Source organism: Pyrus communis, chromosome 5 (genome assembly GCF_963583255.1).
Source record: "Pyrus communis chromosome 5, drPyrComm1.1, whole genome shotgun sequence".
NCBI classification, from domain to species: Eukaryota; Viridiplantae; Streptophyta; class Magnoliopsida; order Rosales; family Rosaceae; genus Pyrus; species Pyrus communis.
Window position 1 is genome coordinate 4,569,479 of NC_084807.1, and position 22,418 is coordinate 4,591,896.

Consider the following 22,418-nt stretch of genomic DNA (forward strand, 5'->3'; position numbering starts at 1 on the left):
AAGCACTCTTTATCTTCCTTCCTAACCCAGGCGATCTCTTTATTTTTCCTCGTTGAAATTTGTTGACACCCTTACTAAAGGAGTTGTCGCTTATAAGTGAAGATGAATATCACTAGAACGTACTAATAAGTGGCTAGTTTTAATGATTTTTTTAACAAACAATATTATCTACATTAAGAGAGAGGAGATAGACTTAACCTTACAATGAACTAGTAATAATGTAATTCAAATTCAGCTTTGGTGAGAAAAATACCATTAATCCGTAATACTAAATGATAATTTTAAGTTACTTATTTTTATATAGTTTTGAATAATTTATCCATGTGGCAATGTTTAATTAGATTTGCGACTAGTCTATAAACTTGCGAATTCAACACACTAATTGAAGTACCATTGAGATTTTAACGGAAAAATTACATTAATTGACGGTATTCTTATTTAATAACTACATCAATCGAATTTTAATTTTAATGTGAGTCTTGTAATAATTATAAAACCCTATTGAAAATTAATTGAAAATGACACAGTGGCCCAAGTGGACAAAGGCATCATTGGCTTGTTGCTTTTGCACCCTTTCAAATGGTCGTGAGAAAGAAGCTTCCTCTGTTCATTCCCTCAGTGGATTCATCATTCATGGAGCTTACATTCGAAGGCAAGCCAAATTGTACCCTGGTTCTCTCTCTTTTGCCCTTTTCCCCTTTACTTTTCGCAATCTCTCACCTGAATGCTCTTCAATTTCAATTCAAGTTCTTTGATGTTTGATCTCTGTCATGGTTGCAGCAGCTCCATTTTGAAGTTTGGGGGTTTCGTTTGATCTTCCTCTAGGATGCAAAATTCTAATCAGGACTCGCAAGATCAGAGGTAAGGATCATCTGGGTATCTCTCAGTTCTTTGTTTTTGCTTCGTTTTCGTGAGGATCTCAATGTTTGTACTGTTCTGTCACACGGGGGCTGTGTTATGCTTTCTCCTTCACTCTGCCGGTTTCTTTTCGCATTTTTTTTACCTTTTCGATTTCAATGAAGCCGAAAAAAAATCTGAGAATCCGAAATTACAAATGCGAAGATCAACAGGTTTTTGTGGTTTTGAGGTTTAAATTGTGTATGACTATGAATTTCATTATTCATCAGTTGTCTGCACACTCGTTAATGAGAAAATGTAGGAGAATACGAAATTTTAGTATGCCATTCCATTTTCGAGGAATTTAATTAGCAGAGCTTAGTATTGATGCTTGGCATGATGGATGTGATATTCAATATTTGCAAGATCAAATTAATGTCCACCCATATTATTTGACGCTGATGCGTATTTTTGTTATTGTATTCTTCTCAAAGATGAAATATATGATCCCGTTCAACTATGAACGACTAGCAGCATTCACTTTTTATTTTTTTCCTTTAGAGATTAGTATATCCCACAAAAACATTTAGAGGGTTGGTGTTTCGTTCTTATAGATTGTTCGAAAGAGTGATATTTTGTTTTATTTGAGGCATAATAGTGCTTCAACCCCTAATCATTGCCATGTAAATCAGGAGTAATTCCGGCATGGAGGATTCCACTGCAATGACTATTGAGTTTCTTCGGGCACGGTTGCTGTCCGAGAGGTCTGTTGCAAGAAGTGCAAGACAGAGAGTTGATGAGCTGGAAAAAATGGTATATTTCAGGATATGGGAATGTGTGGATTTTTTAATGTCAGACTTGTTGTTCAAAGAACTCTCACTCACTTTCATTAGTTTATTTGTGTTTTTTTTTTTTTTTTTTACAATTTAGGTAGAAGAAATGGAGGAACAACTTAAGATTGTATCTCTTCAAAGAAAAATGGCTGAGAAAACCACAGCAGATGTTCTTGCCATTTTGGAGAACCAAGGGGGAAGTGACATTTCCGAGGAATTTGATTCCAGCTCTGATCAGGAAACACACCAGGAATCCAAAGTGGGTAATAACTTGACAAATGAAGAAGAAAGCTTTGTAATTTCGAAGGCGAGAAGAAATGAACAGGAGGAACTTTCGGGTTCTGATGCTGATTCTTGTCTAATACCTGGTAGAAGCTTGTCTTGGAAAGGGCGCATTGAATCTCCACGTTCACGGGAAAAATATAAAGATCTATCCACAAGAAGACGTAGCTTTTCATCCATGGGTTCTAGTTCTCCAAGACATCACCTTGGAAAATCCTGCCGCCAGATAAAACACAAGGAAACAAGGTTGGTTTGTTTGGCTTACTACATTACCGTTTTCTGTGCGTATTAAAGTATATACATTCATAGGCCTGCCGATTTGATATATGTATGTATTGGTTTTGGTGCTTCGCTATTTGATATAGTGTATACATCCTTTTTAATAAATTCTCCTAATCCAGTTGAAGGTGATTCAATGAAGTTGAAAGTATTTTATCCATTGAGATGCATTATAAATACTCGTCTAATCTAACTATAGAGACACGTCTTTAACCGAAGACCTAAGACTTCTGATATCAATTATTAACTGCAGCAGCCCAATTTTCTAACATCTAAGTGTTATTGTTGTATTGGTTAATAACATTATTGTTATTGTTATTATGTTTGCTTTAAAACTTAGTATTATCGATGTAAAGAAAGTTATTAACTTCAAACGTATATGCATATTTGAAGAAAGCTATTATGGAAAACTTAGAAAGAACGTGTGTGTGTGTGTGTGTGTGTGTGTGTGTCTGTGGCTTAATCGGATAAATGGTCCTTGTGGTCATAAGGTATTTGGAAGATAGCCTTGTGGTAAAAAATTTGGATTTAAACCCCGGTGGCGTAGTCCATTAGCAAATTTAGTCCAAAAGTGATTTTTGGTTAAATGTTCGTTAAATGCAGGGTAAAATTGTACTTTCACATGTGCACCTTCTTTGTCCTCGTCTCTCTTTTCTATATCTGTAAGGTCTGAAAAGTGTGGATAAGAAGTTTGAGAAAAGAAGAGGCGTTTGGTACAACAGAATTATCGCCTCCCCAACCGACCCAACTATTTCTGTTTGGTTTAGGGTTCAATGACTCCAGTTCTAAGCAAAAGGATGTCTACTGCTTCTCTGGCCTCACTTCATTCTTTGTCTCCTTCTGTGCTCGGAAGCTGACAACTCAACTTATTCAACTGTCACCATTGTCAAAATTATCATGAGCCTATCTTATTTACTGCTGGCCTTGCTTATATATGTAGGATCCGGGGACACACATTTTGTGACACGTTTTTGTGGGGCCCATTTTTGTGGGGCCCACTTTGTAATGTATTTCAAATATCCAACCGTCTATCTTTTCTTACCCCAAGGATCATGTCTACCAAAAATCACCCAAATACAAAACCTTATGATCGTTGGATTAAATTTAGTTGTTTCTTTGTAGAACCGTTCTTGTCCATTTTCTTCACTACAAGTGAATGTTTTGAGGGTTTTTGATTTGTCTATTTTCTTTGCAAGGATGATCTATGAATGATGTACTAAAATATAGATTGTTCGGATCGTTGAAATACATTTTGAAGTGGGCCCTACAAAGCGTGTATCCCCGGATCCTAACCCTATATAGAGGAGTGTTTGAATATCCATTCTTCCTCCCAAAGTTTTCTAGCTGACAAAGATAATTGTGGACTGAAACTGGTTTTTCATATCTATTGCGTTAAATGCTACATGCGCTGATACATAATCCATGCTATTTACCTCAGAATGTTCATAATCTGTCAATTATGTTATTCTCCCAACAATATAACACAATATAACTCCAGAGACAAAATGAAAAAGAAAAAAGAGAGCAGAGTTTCCTGAAAAGTTCTTGGTTTATGTACTGTGGAGTTCTGTATAATACAATAGTTTTAAATATAATGATTTATTGTATTTTTCAGATCAGACAAGTTTGATTCTCAAGAAAATGGTGTTTCTGCTTCTTCAGAAGGGCTTTCAAATGGCCTATACAGTGGGCATGAGAAAGTGAGAGGAAGTTCTGAATTCCGAGAAGGGAATGATGCACTCTCAGGGACCATAGAAAATCAAAGAAATAGGGACCTGGATTTCAGCGGGCATGGAAGAGACAAAGATATGGAAAAAGCACTAGAACATCAGGCGCAACTTATTTGTCAAAATGAAGAGATGGAGAAGGCTCAAAGAGAATGGGAAGAGAAGTTTAGAGAAAATAACACCAGTACACCGGTATGTTTCATATGAATCTATTCATATCATAGACCAATGCTTTTGCTTCGAATTAGCATACCACTATAGTGCTGCATAAAGTCTTAATCCTTGGAATAAATGCCCTTCGGATTTACATGCTCTATAATAGTGCTTCAGTGCTACAAAACTGTAATTGTTGCCATGATTGTATAATTTTCCTTTTCCGTTGTTTTAGGTATGCTTGACCGATTTTAAGTTCTGCAACATAACTCAGCGAGTTTTGTTAGAGTATTTCTAGAACATCTTAATTTTCAATCAGTTAGTTTCTTGAATTACGTCTGATAGTGTATAGCTTAGTTTTGGAGTATTTGTGTTAGTTAATTTCTAAAAGTATGTTTCATAGTCCATAGGCCGTGGCTTACTTTGATTAGTGAAAAACCACGTAAAAGTTCAAACATTTAGTTCCAAAGAACTTATTTACTTGAAGCTGACAACTCAACTTATTCAACTGTCACCATGGTCAAAATTATCATGGGGTCATCATCCCTTTGTCATAAAACTAGTCACTAGGCTCACTACTAACATATTCCCTCGCACAGTCGTCACTTCACTGTTGCTAATTGCATCCATCACTGGTCAGCACTGCCATTACCAATGGTCACCACCAATGATGTTGCCATTAGTTCAATTCCCAGTTACAACCTCATACCTTGAATGTTCCTTTCAGCCTCTGGGCTTTGTGTATTCTGCTGTAATTGAGATTTCTTACGTTTGGTAAATTTGGTTAGGTTCCTTGTGTCCTTCCCCAAAAAACGAGAAGAAAATAATAGTTATCATATTAAAGATTCCCTTTCTTTTCTCTTCCTCAAATTTTGAAGAGATATGTAGGAGCTACAGTTGTATTTATTCTTGAAGATTTACTTTTGTTCTCCTTAATCAATCTCACAACCCACAATTTCTTCAAATCAGTTTTCATCTGATTTACTAGAGAAATTAGCTCTTGGCAACATCAAATTGAAAGTTTCAAAACCGATTTATCAACATATTTGACAACTTCACATCAATTTTCTCTAAGTAATTCATCAGGTTTTTTGGACTTTAGGGTTATTTTTCTCATCTTCAACAGTGTCATCAAAATCTACATTATCTATGAATTTGTATCGATCCCTGTCCTTCAAAAAAAAATTTATTTACTCTCACCAAACTCTTTGTCAAAAGTTTTCAATTCCCAACCAAATATCATAACAAAACTATCAACTGCTTTTGAAAAAAAATAAAATGCTGGAGGAAGGTACGTGCTAGTTTCATGTTAGCATGGCATTGTCTTATTATTTGGGCTTATAGGAGCCACCTCTATTTCTCTCCTTTGTGAGAGCCCTTCTCTCTGCTTGAGAGTTTTTCTCAGTGTTTGTCTGAGGGCCTTATTTCAGTGCAGATCAGGGGGCGCCGACCCTAGCTTTGGCTGGGGTTGGTTAGCTCATCTGTCCTTCCTTTTTTTGTCCCCTCTTCCTTCCTTCGGCAGAGTTTTCCCCCTGCTTTCTATTTCGTTTTGCCCTTTTCGTCTTCTCCTACTGGCGTCCCTCCTTCTCGGTCATCCACACTCCAATCTGCAGTCACGCTTCTCTGAGATGGTGTGTAGAGCTTTGGTGCATGCACAGGCTCGGGTGTTCCCAACACCACCACCTTCTCGATGTCTGCCTCTGTTGGCAGTGTTGGTTGTGGATCTCCACGGGCTTCTTTCTTCTGGTAGCCGGAATTCCTCTTCTGGTTGCCTGATTTCTACTGTGGTGGCTGCGTACCAGGTGGTGCTCGGGGTTGGATGCTCTGATCATTGGGTTGGCGTGCGGTTGGAGGCATGGAATTGGGTGAATCTCGAAATACTGTTGCAGAGGCGGCGGCTGTCGAATTCTTGGTTCTTCCGGCGTTCTTGTGGTGTTTCTGTTTTGGGCCCACGTTGTGGGTTGGGCTTAGGTTTTGTTTGCTGGGCTGGTCCTTTTTGTTTGTATATGTACTTTTGTTTTTGGACCCTAGTTTGTTCAGGTTGTAAGTTTGTCTGTTTCTTGTGGTAATATAATTACCTTTTGTCCAAAAAAAAATAGGAGCCACCTCTTCCCTAAGATGTTAATTCGTCTTTCAGGGCTTTGAAACGCTTGCTCTACCCAGTATATGGGGGATTAATATGGATGATGCAGCATTAGCCTCATTTCTTTGATGCATTTTTCATTTGAGTGAAGACTTTCTGTGGGCCTTTAAGATTATAAATAAAAAAAATAAAAAATAAACGTAAACACGCATCAGTATACCGAACTAGGCTTCAAAACTAATTAATCAGTTTTGAATGAACATATACCATGGTGATTTTCTCCTTGTGATATTTTGTTTGGCACAAGTAACATTTGTTTCTAAGCAGTCATTCACTTTACTGGTTGCATTTGTTAATGATGGTATGTGTTTTAGTACATAAAAAGTCTCTTCGTTTTTCTCTCTCTTGTTTGGAAACTTTATCCACTAAACTGGTGGGTTTTTCGTCATATAGGATTCGTGCGACCCTGGGAACCATTCAGATATCACCGAGGAAAGAGATGAGATAAAGGCACAAAAGCCATCTCCTTCAAGGGTGGCTGCTGCCCAAGCTCAAGAGTCAAAGTCAGCGGCCAAAATTCAATCAAATGGTTTTCTACCAGCTTCACATATAGATACGGGAGGGTTGCAGGATAAGCTGAATAGAAGCTCTGCTGCTTCCTCACAGGTTCAAGAATTTGCATTCCCTACTGCAAATGGAAAGCAAAATCAAAAGAGCCCCGAAAATTATGCTCGGCACACTTCACATGGCTCCGACCCTGACCTACTTCTGCATCAGTTAGCCCACAAACATACATCAGATGCCTCTTCTTCTGATGCAGGCAATGGTTTTCATAAAGGAAATGCTTCAGGGAGCAGAAACGACCTATATGCATTGGTCCCTCATGACTCGCAGGATAAGTTAGGTGGTGTGCTGGATGCACTTCAACAAGCAAGGCTATCACTACAACAGACAATGACTAGATTGCCGCTAGTAAATGATACATCTCCACAGAAGTCCATAGAATCACCTATTCCCGCTGCAAAAACTGTAGACAGAGTAGAGACTCCTGTTGGGTTTGCTGGGCTTTTCAGACTACCAACTGATTTTGCAGTTGAAGAAGCTGCGACTCACAATAGCTACTTTGGTTCTTCTAGCTTACCGTCTGCAACGCATTTTCCTCAAATTAGGGTTTCTGCAACTCCTGATCTCTTTGTCACGAACCCTTATGTTGAAACTAGACCAACCTTCTCTACCAACACTGATGATCGATTCGTCACCAGTCAATACATCGAGCCCAGGCCTACCCTTTCAACTAATGCTGCTGATCGATTCACCACCAGTCACATTGAGCCCGGGCCAACCTTTTCAAATAATGCTGCTGATCGATTCGTCACCAGTCAATACATTGAGCCCAGACCAACTTTTTCTACTAGTGTTGGTGATCGGTTTGCCATCAATCCTTATGTTGAGACCAGATCAAATTTTCCTGCTAATGCTGCCGATCTATTTCCCAGTACCCCTTACACCGATACTAGATCAAAATTTCCAGCTGAAAACAGATTTCTGAGTGGGCGTTATGCAGAATCTGGGTCAAGAGTTTCTCCTCCGCTGCCACATCTTGATCCTTACTTTGATACGGGTCTTCCCTCGTCGAGATTTACCAATCCTCCCTATCCCAACTATCCCTCTGTTCCAGACCCGACGCCCTGGATAACCTCGGGTGAAACATTAACGAGAGCCCTACCAAGAAGGCCATTTGGGGCACCAACAGATGGTTATTCGTTCTACGAACACATTCTACCCAGTATGTACAGGTAGTAGCATGTAGGTTGCCATTGCTAGATAGTCACAGTGAAGCTTAGTGGTGAGTGGTGGTTTTGTAAATTATTTGTTGAGGGAGACCGAATGTACACGAATGCTGCCACCATTTGTGCTTCCATCTTGTTCTGGTTTCTGTTTCCTTTAATGACTCATTCATTCAACAAGCATATTTCAACATGGTCCTTGTTCTCTGGATCTCTGGATTTGACAATCCAACACTAATTTTGTTGGAAAATTTCCAGTTTTGCCTGCATTCAAGAGAAACTGACCAGTATGCGAAGGAAAGCCGGAGAGTCATAAGTTCTTGAGGTGTGTTTACCCTAATTTTGAGGGCATATAGATTGCCAAACCTCGGTTCATGTTGAATTGAATTTGAAAACTTTCACTTAAAGTGGAGAGAAATATCACTAAACATAGTTCTCACATGATTTAAATTCATGTATTAATAAAATCATCCACCCAGCAAACGGATCCACTTGGTGAAATCATCTTCCACTCTGAATGACGATGATGTTAGAGCGCGTGTGGTCGTTAGATTTAAAATCAAGATTGTGATACCATGAAGGTTCGAACGTTTTAGCGTAAAACCAATTGGTAGTAAGAGAGTGACCTAACTCCTTAAAATCCATTACGAAGTTTCGTAACTCTCAATGCAGAACAACACTCCACATTCTCACACATACTGGTGCACGTTCACACATAATACATGGTAACAAAGCACTCTCATTATTTCAAAAAAAAAAAAAGTGATGGAATTAAACAATTGTCCTTCAATAAACAATAAATTGACCCAAATTACGTGGAACAAAATCATGATTTGGCAAGTTGAAGAAGGAAGTCTTTTAATGGACACACATATTCTGCATGACATGCTAATAACATGCCTTATTACAAACTCTGCAATTTACACACATATTACAGCAATTTGCATCCCAAACACATAAGCAATATTTGCCTAATGGAAACAGAAAGCAGGATCTGTCACACGTAACTGTACTCGTTGCTCCCCAATGCCTTGAACCGAAGTAAAATTACAACACTGCTTAAGCCGCAAAAGAGCACCAGAATGCATAGAACTAGAAAACACATCAGGAACCTCTCCTTGCCATTTTGTCCTGCAACCGCATTCTCCAACCCCTTCTTCAATCGGTGCAGAAGCCGAGGATGCTTGCTAGTATGGGGTTCAAACCATGGCACAGAATGATATAACATATTTACCTGCGGGCAAAAGAAAGAAATTAGCTCGTATTAGATTATGTACTTCGGAAGAAAGCATAATTAGACTCGGGAAATTTAGCATTACCAAAAAACTCGTGTGGCTGGAAAATATTCCTTCGAATTTTTTGTTAGTCCATGAAGTCTTCATTTGGGTTCTTTCATGACAATCGGAAAATTCCATGGATTCATCACCACCAACCAGAATGGAAGACTGAGTTGATGCCCTCTGCACATATGTTAGTCCACATTTTTAATAACAAACACAGTAGAGAAAGCAGGAAGAACGAAAGAAAATGAATCAGGCACTGAACATGTTACTTAAGCCTATGATTTCTCAATTTCTCTTACCATCATATTTCCGGAAGATTTGCAGCAGACGGGACATGTACTGTAGTGACTACGAGAGAAAGCCTGGTCGGAATAAAGGAGTGAGATTTAGTGCAATGACTTCTCATCACTCTTATAAGGGTTATCGAAAACAAAAGGAAGGTAGCATAATTATGTATCAAAATCATGTGAGATGAATAAAGACCTCCAAGCAAACTACATGCATCAAATGGCCACATGGTAAAGCTCTGATGCTTGAGGTTGATGTGAACAAGAAGTCATTGCAGATGGGGCAGTTAGCTTCGAGGCATTTCTCCCGGCACTTGTGGTTCACTATACTTATGCTCAAGCAACAATTGCACTTCATGCAGTGAAAATAGTCGATGCCAAGGCCCTTCCCAACACGGCATAAATTGCAAAATGGACAATGATAGACATTCCTGAGCAACGAAAAGTAACAGTTACATATGTAATTCACCAAACTAGTTCTTGTGTACTGATACGAAAAGTTGATAACTCACAACTGCAGATTTTGTATGAGAACTTAGTTACCTGCCATCATCAAAAAGTTTGCATGAATTACAATAATATTTTGCCATTGAGAGTCCGTTGCAAGAAGGCGTGGAGCATATTGGCTCGACTGGCTGAATATTGAGGCAGCGCATACACATCATTTCCGATGTTTGTTTCCTGCAGTAGAAGACTAGAATATCAGCTACCTATATATATAGAATTTCTCAACTTGAGAAGAAGCTTCACCATCGAGAAATTACCAATCCATTTTGTGGTCACTGCCAATATCGTGGCAAAATCTACATGTAAACAGCTTGTTGCAGCAAGTGGCATGGAGTTTGCAGTTTCTTTTGTAGTGCTTACACCCATATACTCCTTTTTCAGAATCTTGAAATGTTGGTGACCGTCCCACTAAATTTTCACCCTCACAATTATTTCCTGCTGAAGCTCGGGATAAACTCTGCTGTGCAGCCATCCAGTAACTGAGATAGAACCGAATAGCTTGTAATGTAAGAAATATGACCACGAACATGAAGAAATCTCAAAGTAAATATTTGCCATCAGACTAACCTAGACATTAGATTCTTCAAGTTATGCTTCTTATGAGAGTTGAAGGCACGATCAATTTGCCGCACGCTTCCTTCAAACATAACAATCAAACTTAACAAAAAAATATAGAAACATGAAAAGTAGAACAAGCTCAATATAAGATATTTGTATCTATGCAGCTTTTCAAGATAACACAAACCTTTTGGAGAAACGCGAGTTTCAAGCCTCCGAGTCTGTGAACTTGAGAATGAATTTCCGTTAGAGCTTTCATTTAGCCATTCATTGAACATTGTATTTTTGGTCACCTGATTAAAGGTATTCATCATTTCACTCTGTTCATCCTCGGTAAGTGCTGACCTTACCCAGGGTAACATAGATTGTAGCACGTCAGCACCTGTAGTCCCCAGTATGAAACCAACCATTTTATTTTGATCCTCCACAGAGAAGTGCAATCCAAATAGTGGCCACAGTTCAATCTCTTCCCTTGTCATGTGCTGGTCTACCATAATTCTTAGTGACTTGAGCGATACACGAAGCCTGATAGCTAATTCATGGTACTTTCTCAAGCATTCTCTTGACTCACCACCACGAGTACCAGAAAAAGCTATCGCACTTCCGTGAAGGTGTGAAAGCTCAAAAAGAAGACCAGAAATATTTTCAAATGCCTGTTGTTCTTGCTCATGATCCAGTGTGTGTGAGTGACTCACATTGTGAAGTTCATCTCGGGATTCCAGTGCCGGATACAATATATTGTCCTCAGCATTACTATGAGCTCTGGATAAGTCCCATAAGACACAGAAAAATCCACTGAACTGCTGAAGAAATATCTCATCACAAGTGCTGACCTTTTCCGATTCATTGTCAAGATATTCCAAGTCACGGCGTATGGCCTTATGAACTTTAAAAACAACATCAATTGGTTGTAAAGGGTGAGAAGCATTGCTCTCTTGATATGGAGAGGAGTAGATGTCTCTGCTTGACAATGTGGAAGCACACCAAGCACGTGATAATTGACCAATTTTCTCATCACTACTAACAAACCCTTTGACAGGACAGCGCCCGCTTGCACTTGAGCAGGAGTTGTCATTGAGAGGCTTGCTAGCCCAACCACAAAAGATCTCGACCAGGGCAATATCTGATGCTGGAGCTGTATCAAACAACAAATTTTCAAAAACGTAAAATTAGATAAACAAAATATAGATTACGAGAACAGTATTTATGTCGACACATAGCCATAAAAGAGGACAGAAATAGACCTGCCAGCTGCATGTTTTTAACAAAGTTGTTGGCTTCATTTGCAGTCAATGAGTTTACCATCCATGGCAACGCACGCTCAATTAATTTCAAGGGCATCACACACAAGCTTTGATGCAAAAGTTCCCGTTGTCTTTCGACGCTTAAGTGCTTTCGCACAAGTGGAAGGACCTAGACAAACAGAGAGCTTAGCTGATGGTTTCAAGACAGTAAAATGCTGCATAACTTTCCAAAAGCTACGAAATATATCTCACAAGAAACTAATTTATAATTAAAATAGTGGAGCTCACCTGAACTTCCTCATTGTCGAAATGCCCCTTTAAAGTTTCCATTAGTCGATCAGCATGTGAGGCTATCGTTGAATTAAAGTCTGTAATGGAAGAAGAGATTGTTCCTGCCTTCTGTATACTTTCAATCAAACACATAAACTCTTTGCATAAACTTTCTTCGTTTGTGCGCTGCTGAAAAGATAAGGTTTCTCCATATACTGCGGGATACATGACTTTTGTCTCTGCAACACTGCAGAAGAAACGCAGTAGAAACTTCAAATGAAAGAAGAGATACAAAAAATAATTATAATAACAGAAAATTAAAACAATTGAGCAACAGCACTAAGAAATATTTGATGATTAATTAAATAATTTAAAACTTGTTAATTCTCAAGAGGACCTGTGGAAGATACAAATTTCGGCAATAAATTGAAGCTTCTTATGGAAAGCTAATAGATCATAAGTAACAGCACCAGAAATACTAATCTTCTTGGCCTCCTCGAGTATCTCATGCAACTCTCGTTTAATAGCATTGTGCCAAAGAATTACAGTATCTACTGGATGTTCGCCAGAGAACTCAGCTGCAAAGTCTGTTTCGTCTGTCTGATTTGATATCATGCTTGCACAATAATCTTTCCCTTCCATCCAGGCGAAAATAACTTGTTCAACAAGATTATCCTCTCGAACTATATTCCTCAAATACTTTTGAAGATAGTGATATTCATCAGGGGAAATAGAGGACGACAACCAGGGGAGGAACTTTGAAAGTATATTAGTGGGGATGCTGCACAAAATCTTCCAGACTAAAGATGCTTGTTCTTCATGTGAGAACTGAGTAAGGAAAGGGAAGACCTGATGCATTAAAAACACCGACAGAAGTTAAAAACAATTTTCATTTCAATCCAGGATATTGAGCAAAAAGGCCATAGATTTATGCATGTATACGTAGACATATACGCAAACGTATAGTACACATTAATCAGTCGAAAATGATTAGTGTAATAAGAGGATTTTCAAAAACTATGGACCAGAACTCTATTGCAGAAAAAGGTTCGAACCGCTATATTTTCATATTCATGGATGCGCATAGATTCTCGGATTATTATGGAAGATCAAATGAATACATCAAAACATCCAAAGCAGCAGAATTACATGCAAGTACTTGTTATGGAGATTGTTAGAGGATGAACTCGAGAACCAAGACGCAAAGGTAAAATGCTTTTAAACAACTAAGGTAAAAACCAATGTAAAATAGTTAATTCAATTTCAAATAGGTATTTTTGAGAGAAACTTGTCCTGTAAAGAAATACTTTATTCACAATCAATCACAATGCTGCATGCGTATATGTGCATTGCCCAGATGTGTACGCATGTTCTTAGGGACAGGTCCGAAGGAATGACGTGTAGTAATCGACTTTAGTTGGGACAGCCAAAACCCTAGCTATTTGTCAGTGTCACCGATTCTGTATAGGAGTACGATTCTCCTACTCCTGTATAACTTAATCCCACACCACTCTTTCGGTCAACCTCACAGTCTGGCTAAATAAACTTATCATTAATTAGGTTTCCTTTACAAATCATCTACGCAAAAAAAATCAATTAAATAGAAAATCGGTTAGTCATCTAATTAGAAAACCGATTTGACAAATAATTTTTCATTTACAGACATATTGGTTTATACTCGTTCTTTCGGATCAATCACTCTCCACGAAGATGCTCAAATCTAATATGTGCTAAGGAAGTTGTCATCCGATTCATTTTTGTAATTGTTTAGTATAGCAGATGCATTGTTTGATTCATATTCTGTTTGTAGCGAATAGATATAGTCCACTTATTACAAAGTACATGCATATCATCGTCAGACATTACAATTTATTTTCTTGAAAAATCGCGTGCTAATTGACATGCAATTGTTAATTGGAAAATGTGATATACCTACCTTCCTTTGAAAATAAAATATTGAAATTAAAAAATGAAAACGCATATCATTGACTATATATAAAAATGATATGACTTCTCAGTCATTTGCATATAGGACTTCTCGTATATAAAAATTTATAATCTTCCCTCCTTCACTTAATAATATTAAATTAAAAAAATAAATTATATCTGCATATTTCTTAAGTGCATGGGTCATCATTGTGTATTTATGTGACCGGCCTCACAACAACCCCTCCAACAATCATTATTAAACACAGGAATTACAATCTATAATAAATTAACTAATAAAATATAAATTAAAACAAAAGCAAACAAAAAACTAATACCTGGTCCTCTTCCTTGGCCATGCACTGAGCAACAAATGTTTGTAAGGCTGCTGTAAAGAACACCAGCTCCGTTGGGAAACTTTCCCCATTTTGTGTGCTAGAAATTAGCAGCTTAAACAGGTAATCAAAAGCAGTCCTTTCACCAATGTGTTGAAGTAAGTACGTGGGTGCCATATTTTTCTCCCGTGTATAAACAGCTGCGAATATTGCCTAGAATTCCAAAATTTATAATAATTTAATTCGGATCAATAAATAATTTCTTATTTTGACATAGATTGGTAGACATTTCATTTTCTAACCCCTGATTGAAATTTCAACTAAGGTCAATAAAGAAAGAAATTCCTCCCAAACTGAGGTCAATATCACTTGCTTCTTACCCTCCGCTTAGTATTTTTCCTCTCAACTGGTACCGGGTTTTGAAAGTATGAATCTCACGTCATGAAAAGAAAAGATTTCACAAGTATAGATAAGTACTTGGGTTACCCTAATATTGTCATTGGATTTTTATAGTAAAATCTTAACTTTCTTCAACTGAGATGTCTTAAGTTCGACTCTCATAAATGATGAGCTCGGTACCCAATCATTATGGTTGACCCATCTGACTTAACCTAAATCTCCCACCCCAAATATAAATATATCATTGTATCCAGAAAAAAGTCAATACCACTTAAAAAAATTTCATCATTTACCTCTCAATGCTCTCATTAAAAGCAAAAAAATGTTGATTGACCCAATCCTAATATTAGTAATAATTTTTTACCTCTAACCAAACTACAATCAATACATTTGCATCGACTCTGAAATGTAAGGGAAAAACAAACTTTTTGTAGGGAACTAACGCCTGCAATTTGGCAATTAGAGGTGGCAAATCAACCCATTGGATTGTTAATGAGTACTAGTTAAGACCCGTTTTAATTTGATATCACTATAATATAGATGTGAGATTGGTAGTGGTGATAATGGTGTAAGGTAAAATCAAACAAATGGATCTTAATGGGTACCCTTTAACAACCCAATGAGTTAATTTTCCATCTTTACTGGCAAGTTTTGAAATGTTAATTTTTCTATTTAATTAATGTTTGTGACAAATGAAATTGGCAAGTTTTGTGTGGTTAATTTTTCTACTTAACAAATGTTTGTGACAAATGAAATGTTTTAACTTGATAGTACTTGTCACTCAGCATGCCTCACTGCAGAGACACTTCCCACTCAAGTTCCGCTACTAATGTACATACAATATATACACGTTTAGTGCTAAAATTTGTACATACCTCGTCTTTGACACTTAAGTAGTTTTCATAAATCGATTTGAGAAAGTTGCACCGCTCCAAAAATGCCCCAACATCTGCATGTGAGCCCATGGCATACCCCATTGCCAATTGGTGAAGCACACCAAGCTCATTGCATATAGTAGCTTTGTGAATGAAGAAGATGACTGAAATGGGTGACTTGGGCACCAACATCGCCATCTCTTAATTAGTCTTTGTTGGCTGGTTGATTTGAGTTGCAGGTCGGAGTAGAGGACTGGTGGAGGGAAGCATATATAGTTGGCAGGATTTACTAAACGACATGATGTTGATATCAATTAGAAATCGTCCGCCCCGTAGATTTTCCACGTAAAAAAAAAAAAAATAATGTCTCCACGAAATGACTTTCAAATGAGCCAAAGGCACACATGCATGATTATTGCCATTGTCGGCCATTATATACGGAGTGTCGACATGTGGAAAAAATTGTTCAACTAATGAAAATTTAAATAATAGAAAGAATGAATAATATAAACCAAATTTGGTTGCATGCAAGAATATAAGAGGGGTTTTGGGTCTTAATTGTGCATGATCCTTGCCATGCCTCCTGCTTTTCTAGATTTTGTTACTTAATTGGCAAAGAAAGCCCAAGGAACCTTCTCATGTTTTGCTTTTTTATTTTATTTCTTATTTTATTGTTTGAACAAAAAAAATCGACATTGTATTATTGGATACAAATAAAAATACATTGGATGTGAAGTGGAAATCAAACAAAGGTGAAAAAACTAAAGGATTAGGGGAGTCAAGTTACATAATCAACAGATGAAGGAGCTGGAAAGACGTGCCTTCTTCCTTGTTCACATAAACCCTTTTTCTAAAGAGCAAAGAGAACAAAAGCAAGAGCAGCTTTCCTCCCCAAGCACTAATTCTAGTGGTTCCTTCTAATTCTAGAAAACGTATGAAAAAACCTACTACGGAACTAGCTAAGTGAATGGAAAAAAGATAACCAGTTGACGAGGCACAAGGGCGGGTGAAGCTGATTGTACTCGGGAAGAGGAAGAAGCAGATAGAGCAAAGGTCTCCTCTTTCGTTCCGTTCGATTGAAGAAGAAAAGAAATGGATTGAGTAGAAATTCTCATTGACCTACTTAACTCTTATAAATTTTGGTTGTTGAACTACTCTTGTAGTCTTACTCTTTTATTCTTGTAACATGGAGTACAAGTAAAATCACTACTTTTTTTAGATTCTCTCTTTATATATTGTATATTTCCAAAACTTACGTAGACTTCAGAGCATACAAGAAAGCCAATGTTTTCCTTTTTAGGAAATATATGTTATCTATGTCTTCAATAAAATGCTTTGTTGTTAGTTATTACTTTTAAATTGTTAATTTAATGGCTAGCTGATTAAACGGTTCAGTGATGCCACCATCACACTATTCTGGAATCAATGGGCAAAGTTTGTCGATCACTAAGATAGATTGTGCTTGTTCCGCAAGATTCAGGAACCTAATCTAGAAAGGAATTAACGAGTACGGGCATCTCCATCATTTATGGCCATGCGCAAATTTGATTCCAATACTGAGAGGATTCGCATGGAGCATTGATTTATGTGTTGGGATGAACGTCCTCCCTCTGTAGCCAATGCTTCTGTATTTATAATGCTAACACGCTTCATGACCACGTTGTAAAGTCCATGCCGTGAGTAACTAATTCGCCAAAAATAATTTTTCCTAGGAATATTATCTCCAGAATAAACCCACGAGATTGCATCACCGATCTTTCAATTGGCCAAAACTTGACAGCCCGATGAGTCTGATTGGAAAATGTCTAACTCGCTGCAAGGGTAAGTGTCAATCCCAAAATGGAGGCGTGCTAATGGCTTGCAAATTATCCCATGGACGTCCAAAATTTTCTCCATTGGGCGTGATATAATCCCGTGGACTACACATTTTCGCAATATTTTTCCATCTCACGTAGGCCTTTTAAAATTTAATCCAATATGCTAGCAAATTATCTTGACACTTCCCAATTTCAAGATGATGTTACCCATAATGGGATAATATGGCTGCGCATGAATTTATCCTCCAATTTGAGATGGACACTGTTGTTTTGCTTTCAGATTAGGGATATGGTTTGCATCCCATATAAAGGATAATATTGTAACTACACTATCTAGAGATATTACTTAGTGGTTAAGATTTTTGTTTGATAGTTACTTTCTGTTTGTCTAGAGGTTACAATATACTTGTATATAAATACTCGAAGTGTAAGATTATTTTCTAATGAATGAAAACATATTTTATCTAATATGGTATCACCCGCCTACCTGTCTCACGACTTTTCTTTCTTCGATCCCAAACATCGTGCTTCCTTCTGTGATCTTCATCTCTAATTTCTTGATCATCGTTCGTGCTCTTCGATCCTCCTTCATCGCTCTTTGTCAATGGCGATCTCTGCATCTTCTTCGTCGGAATCAATTTCTCCAGTTCATCCTCTTCCGACTACACCCTCAAACCCTAATTTTTCCGTTTCTTCCTCTATTACGACCCAAAACATTGGATCCATGGTGCCAATCAAGCTCACCACCACCAATTACTTGACCTGGAGTGCTTTCTTTGCTCCAATTTTTCGCCGGTATAATCTGACTGGTCTCATTGATGGATCCATGGCCGCACCGCCTCAGTTCAATCTCAATTCTTCAGGAAATCGCATCCTCAATCCTGCCTATGTCTCTTGGTATGAGAATGATCAGAATATTCTCATCTAGATCAACTCTATGCTCTCTGAATCTCTCATTCCTTATACTGTAGGTGTGAATTCGGCTCGTGAACTTTGGGCGAAATTGGAATCAAGACTTGCCACGGCTTCTCAATCTCACATTCATGAGCTTTGATCTCGCCTTTGTAATCTTACCAAAGGTGAATCCACTGCTACTCATTATCTTCAACAAATTGAGGCTATTGTTGATGCCTTTGCTAGTGCTGGTTCTCCGATTGAAGACTCTGATTTGATCTCGGTCACTCTTCATGGTCTTCCTCCTGAGTATGATTCGTTTGTTGATGCTATTCAATTTCACCTTAGATCCACCACAATTGATGAATTACATGGTCTGCTTCTTAGCAAAGAGATACAGTTGGCCAATCGCAAGAATAGTGGATCTGCATTATCATCATTTCAGGCTTCACAAACCTCTATTGGCATTCTTCCACTTCCTGCATCAAATCCTAACTCTTAGGCATTTGTTGCTCAATCTTCTACCTTTCCTCATCAAGGTTGTGGACTCGATCGTAATCACAATCGTGGCTCTCCCAGATTTTTTAACAAGCAGAGGTCAAGTAATTTCAATCGCTTCAACAATAACAATCAGCGTTCTAATCGTGGAGGTCGAAATACTTTCTCTTACAACAAGAAGAACTCTTGTCAAATCTGTCGTTAGTTTGACCATGAAGCTTGTGATTGTCCTCATCGCATGAATCCGGCCTATGGTGGGAAATCTTCTCATTCAGCAATGGTGGCAAACTCATCTTCCTTCACTCCTACTTGGATTGTGGATTCTGGAGCCACCTCACACATGACCAATTCTTATGCTAATCTCCAAAACCCTGAAGCCTACACTGGTTTTGAACAAGTGTACATTGGTGATGGCAAAGGTTTGCTTATCACTCACTCTGGTTTTACTATTTTGCATACTCCTAATAGTGTGTTTAATCTGAATAAAGTCTTATATGTTCCTGATTTAAAACACAATCTTTTATCTGCAAATCAGTTTCTAATTGACAATCATTGCTCATTGCATCTTTATCCTTCTCACTTCACTGTGAAGGATCTTTCTTCGATGAGGATGCATTTTAAAGGACCTGTTCATCATGGTTTCTATCCATTTTTTTTCTCATCATCACCAACTCGTTCTCCTAAAGCTCTTACAGCCTCTGTGAAAGCCTTACGAGATATCTGGCACAACAGATTGGGTCACCCCTCTGTGAAGATTGTCAATAAACTAGTCTCTCAATCTTGTATTTCAATTTTACCGGCTAAGTTTTTATGCTCAAATTGTGCGTTAGGCAAATACTATCGGCTTCCTTTTGTATATACTGTTTCTACAACTAGCAAGCCTTTAGAACTCATTCATACTGATGTTTGAGGCCCCTCACCCGTCACATCTTATCAAGGTTTCAAGTACTATGTCATCTTTGTGGATGACTACACAAGATATTGTTGGTTCTATCCATTGAAATACAAGTCTGATGTACTGTCCACTTTTATTCAATACAAATCTATGGTTGAAAATGCTTTGTGTACAAAGATTATTGCCTTAAGGTCTGTCTCTGGTGGTGAATTCTTGAGTACTTCTTTCTCAGCTTTTTTAGCTCAACACGGTATTCAGCACCAACTTACATGTCCACACACCCCTGAACAGAATGGGTGTGCAGAACGCAAGCATCGTCATTTAGTGGAGACTGCTCGAACTCTGTTTGCAGCTTCTAAAGTTCCTCACATTTACTGGGTTGAGGCCTTTGCCACTGCCATCTATCTCATAAATCGATTGCCTACAGTTTCTAGATCATCTCCTTGGGAATCCCTATTTCATCGACCACCCAATTATGATTTTTTGAAAGTGTTTGGATGTGCTTGTTTCCCTTGGTTAAATCCTTATACATCCTCTAAGTTGGATCCTAAAAGCAAGGCTTGTGTCTTTCTTAGTTATAGCTTGAATCATAAGGGGTACCAGTGTCTTGATATTGCCACCAACAGACTATACATTTCCCAACATGTTTTGTTTAATGAATCTAGCTTTTCTTTTCATCATCTATTGCCTCACACACCTGCCACAACCTTCCCTTCTAGCTCCGTATCCTCTATTCCTTCTACTTTAACCTTTACTTTTCATTCCTCACCTACCACTTCACCTACCATTTCATCTATCACTTCCCCACTACAATTTTCAACTTCCCCTTTACCTTCCTCTTCATCCTTACACTCTGTCCCTTCCATCCCTCCCGTAGCAGTCTCAGAACCTATTACCACCAACCCCACCCAACCCATTAACACTCACTAAATGCAAACAAGGTCCAAATCTGGAATTTTCAGGCCTAAAGCCCTCACTGCTACTAAACACCCTTTACCTTCTCATCTTTCAGTGGATTATCTACCTACAACCTATCTTCAAGCTTCCAAGTATCCTCATTGGTGCCAAGCAATGTAGGAAGAAGTCACTGCACTTCTCACTACTGGAACCTGGTCTCTTGTTCCTTAATCTTCTTCCCAGAATGTTGTAGGATGCAAATGGGTGTTTCGCATTAAAAGGAAACCTGATGGTACTGTCGATAGGTATAAAGCTCAGTTAATTGCAAAGGGTTTCAACCAACAGGAAGGTCTTAACTATACAGAAACCTTTAGTCCTATTGCCAAACCAGTGACTATTCGGCTTCTCCTTATTCTTGCAGCTCAATATGATTGGTTCTTAAACCAACTTGATGTTAGTAATGCATTTTTAATGGTAGCCTATCTGAATCAGTGTTCATACATTAGCCTCTTGGTTTTGAAGATTTTACTAAGCCCTCTCATGTGTGTCAGTTACACAAATCATTGTACAGTTTAAAACAAGCTGTGCGAGCTTGGTATGAGAAGCTCCATGGGGCTCTTCATTCTCTTGGTTTTGTAGGATCCCCCAATGATCATTCTTTGTTTATTAAAAAGGCTCCCGATTTGGTTTTCATTCTCATCTATGTGGATGACATTTTGGTCACTGGTCCTAATGCTGGAGCATGTAAACAAGTGATTCAACAACTTAGTTCTTTATTTGCTATCAAAGATCTTGGAGCTCTCCATTACTTTCTTAGCATTGAAGTCAAAAGATCTTCTTCAGGAATCTTTATATCTCAGACCAAATATATCTTGGATTTGTTATCCAAAGCAAATATAGTCGGGGCTAAACCATGCAGCACACCCCTTAGCACCTCTAAACTTGATCATGAGTCTCCCTTACTTGATAATATTACTGAGTATCGTTCTTTAGTTGGTGCTCTTCAGTATCTTACCTAGACAAGACCAGATCTTAGTTTTGCAGTCAATCTTGTCTGCCAATTCATGCACAGCCCCAGGCTTTCTCATTTTCAGGCTGTTAAGCGCATTCTCAGGTATCTTAAGGGTTCCATCCATCATGGTTTATGGTTCTCCAAGTGTTCTACTCCTCCAACTATTACTGCGTTCTCTGATGCTGATTGGGCTGGTTGTGCCCTTGACAGAAGATCCACTGGAGGTTATTGTGTTTTTCTGGGCAACTCCTTAATTAGTTGGAGTGCTAAGAAGCAACCAACGGTCGCTCGCTCCTCCACTGAGGCAAATACAGATCACTTGCAAATACTGCTTGTGAACTTACCTGGATTTGTAAATTGCTTGTTGACATTGGTTATTCATTGCCTAACTCTCCTCAACTATGGTGCGATAACGTTTCTGCTATATCTCTTGCTAAAAATCCCGTCTTTCATGTTCGGACCAAACATGTGGAAATCGACTATCATTACATTCGGGAAAAAGTTTTGGCCAAGCAGATTTCTGTGCATTTCATTTGCACTCAAGATTAGGTGGCAGACATTTGTACCAAATCTCTTTCCAAGTCCAGGTTTTTGTATCTTCGTGACAAACTACAGCTTCGAGTACCTCAACTTCGTTTGAGGGGGGATATAAAGGATAATATTGTAACTACACTATCTAGAGATATTACTTAGTGGTTAAGATTTCTGTTTGATAGTTACTTTCTGTTTGTCTAGAGGTT

The 22,418-nt window shown here is 38.2% G+C and overlaps 2 protein-coding genes across 4 annotated transcripts; one reads left to right on the plus strand and one right to left on the minus strand.

Moving 5' to 3' along the window:
• Positions 1–602: 602 nt before the first annotated feature.
• On the plus strand, positions 603–8,188 carry LOC137735058 (uncharacterized). 3 transcript variants are annotated; one of them, XM_068474421.1, is made up of 6 exons: positions 603–672; positions 781–861; positions 1,530–1,650; positions 1,768–2,198; positions 3,847–4,150; positions 6,648–8,188. In XM_068474421.1, exons 2-6 carry the CDS (start codon positions 827–829, stop codon positions 7,992–7,994), a joined length of 2,238 nt encoding a protein of 745 aa, XP_068330522.1. In that variant the 5' UTR covers positions 603–672; positions 781–826; the 3' UTR covers positions 7,995–8,188. The 3 variants fall into 3 exon arrangements, with proteins under 3 accessions (XP_068330522.1, XP_068330521.1, XP_068330523.1); XM_068474422.1 differs by having other exon boundaries at positions 619–672; positions 784–861; XM_068474420.1 differs by having other exon boundaries at positions 609–861.
• A 565-nt stretch (positions 8,189–8,753) lies between these two features.
• LOC137735491 (zinc finger protein BRUTUS-like) lies at positions 8,754–13,351 on the minus strand. The gene is made up of 11 exons (XM_068474923.1): positions 12,528–13,351; positions 12,149–12,377; positions 11,861–12,029; positions 10,804–11,751; positions 10,626–10,695; positions 10,316–10,537; positions 10,095–10,232; positions 9,748–9,982; positions 9,564–9,626; positions 9,301–9,441; positions 8,754–9,215 (listed from the first exon to the last, which is right to left on the minus strand). Exons 1-11 carry the CDS (start codon positions 12,986–12,988, stop codon positions 8,979–8,981), a joined length of 2,913 nt encoding a protein of 970 aa, XP_068331024.1. The 5' UTR covers positions 12,989–13,351; the 3' UTR covers positions 8,754–8,978.
• Between the last annotated feature and the right edge of the window lie 9,067 nt (positions 13,352–22,418).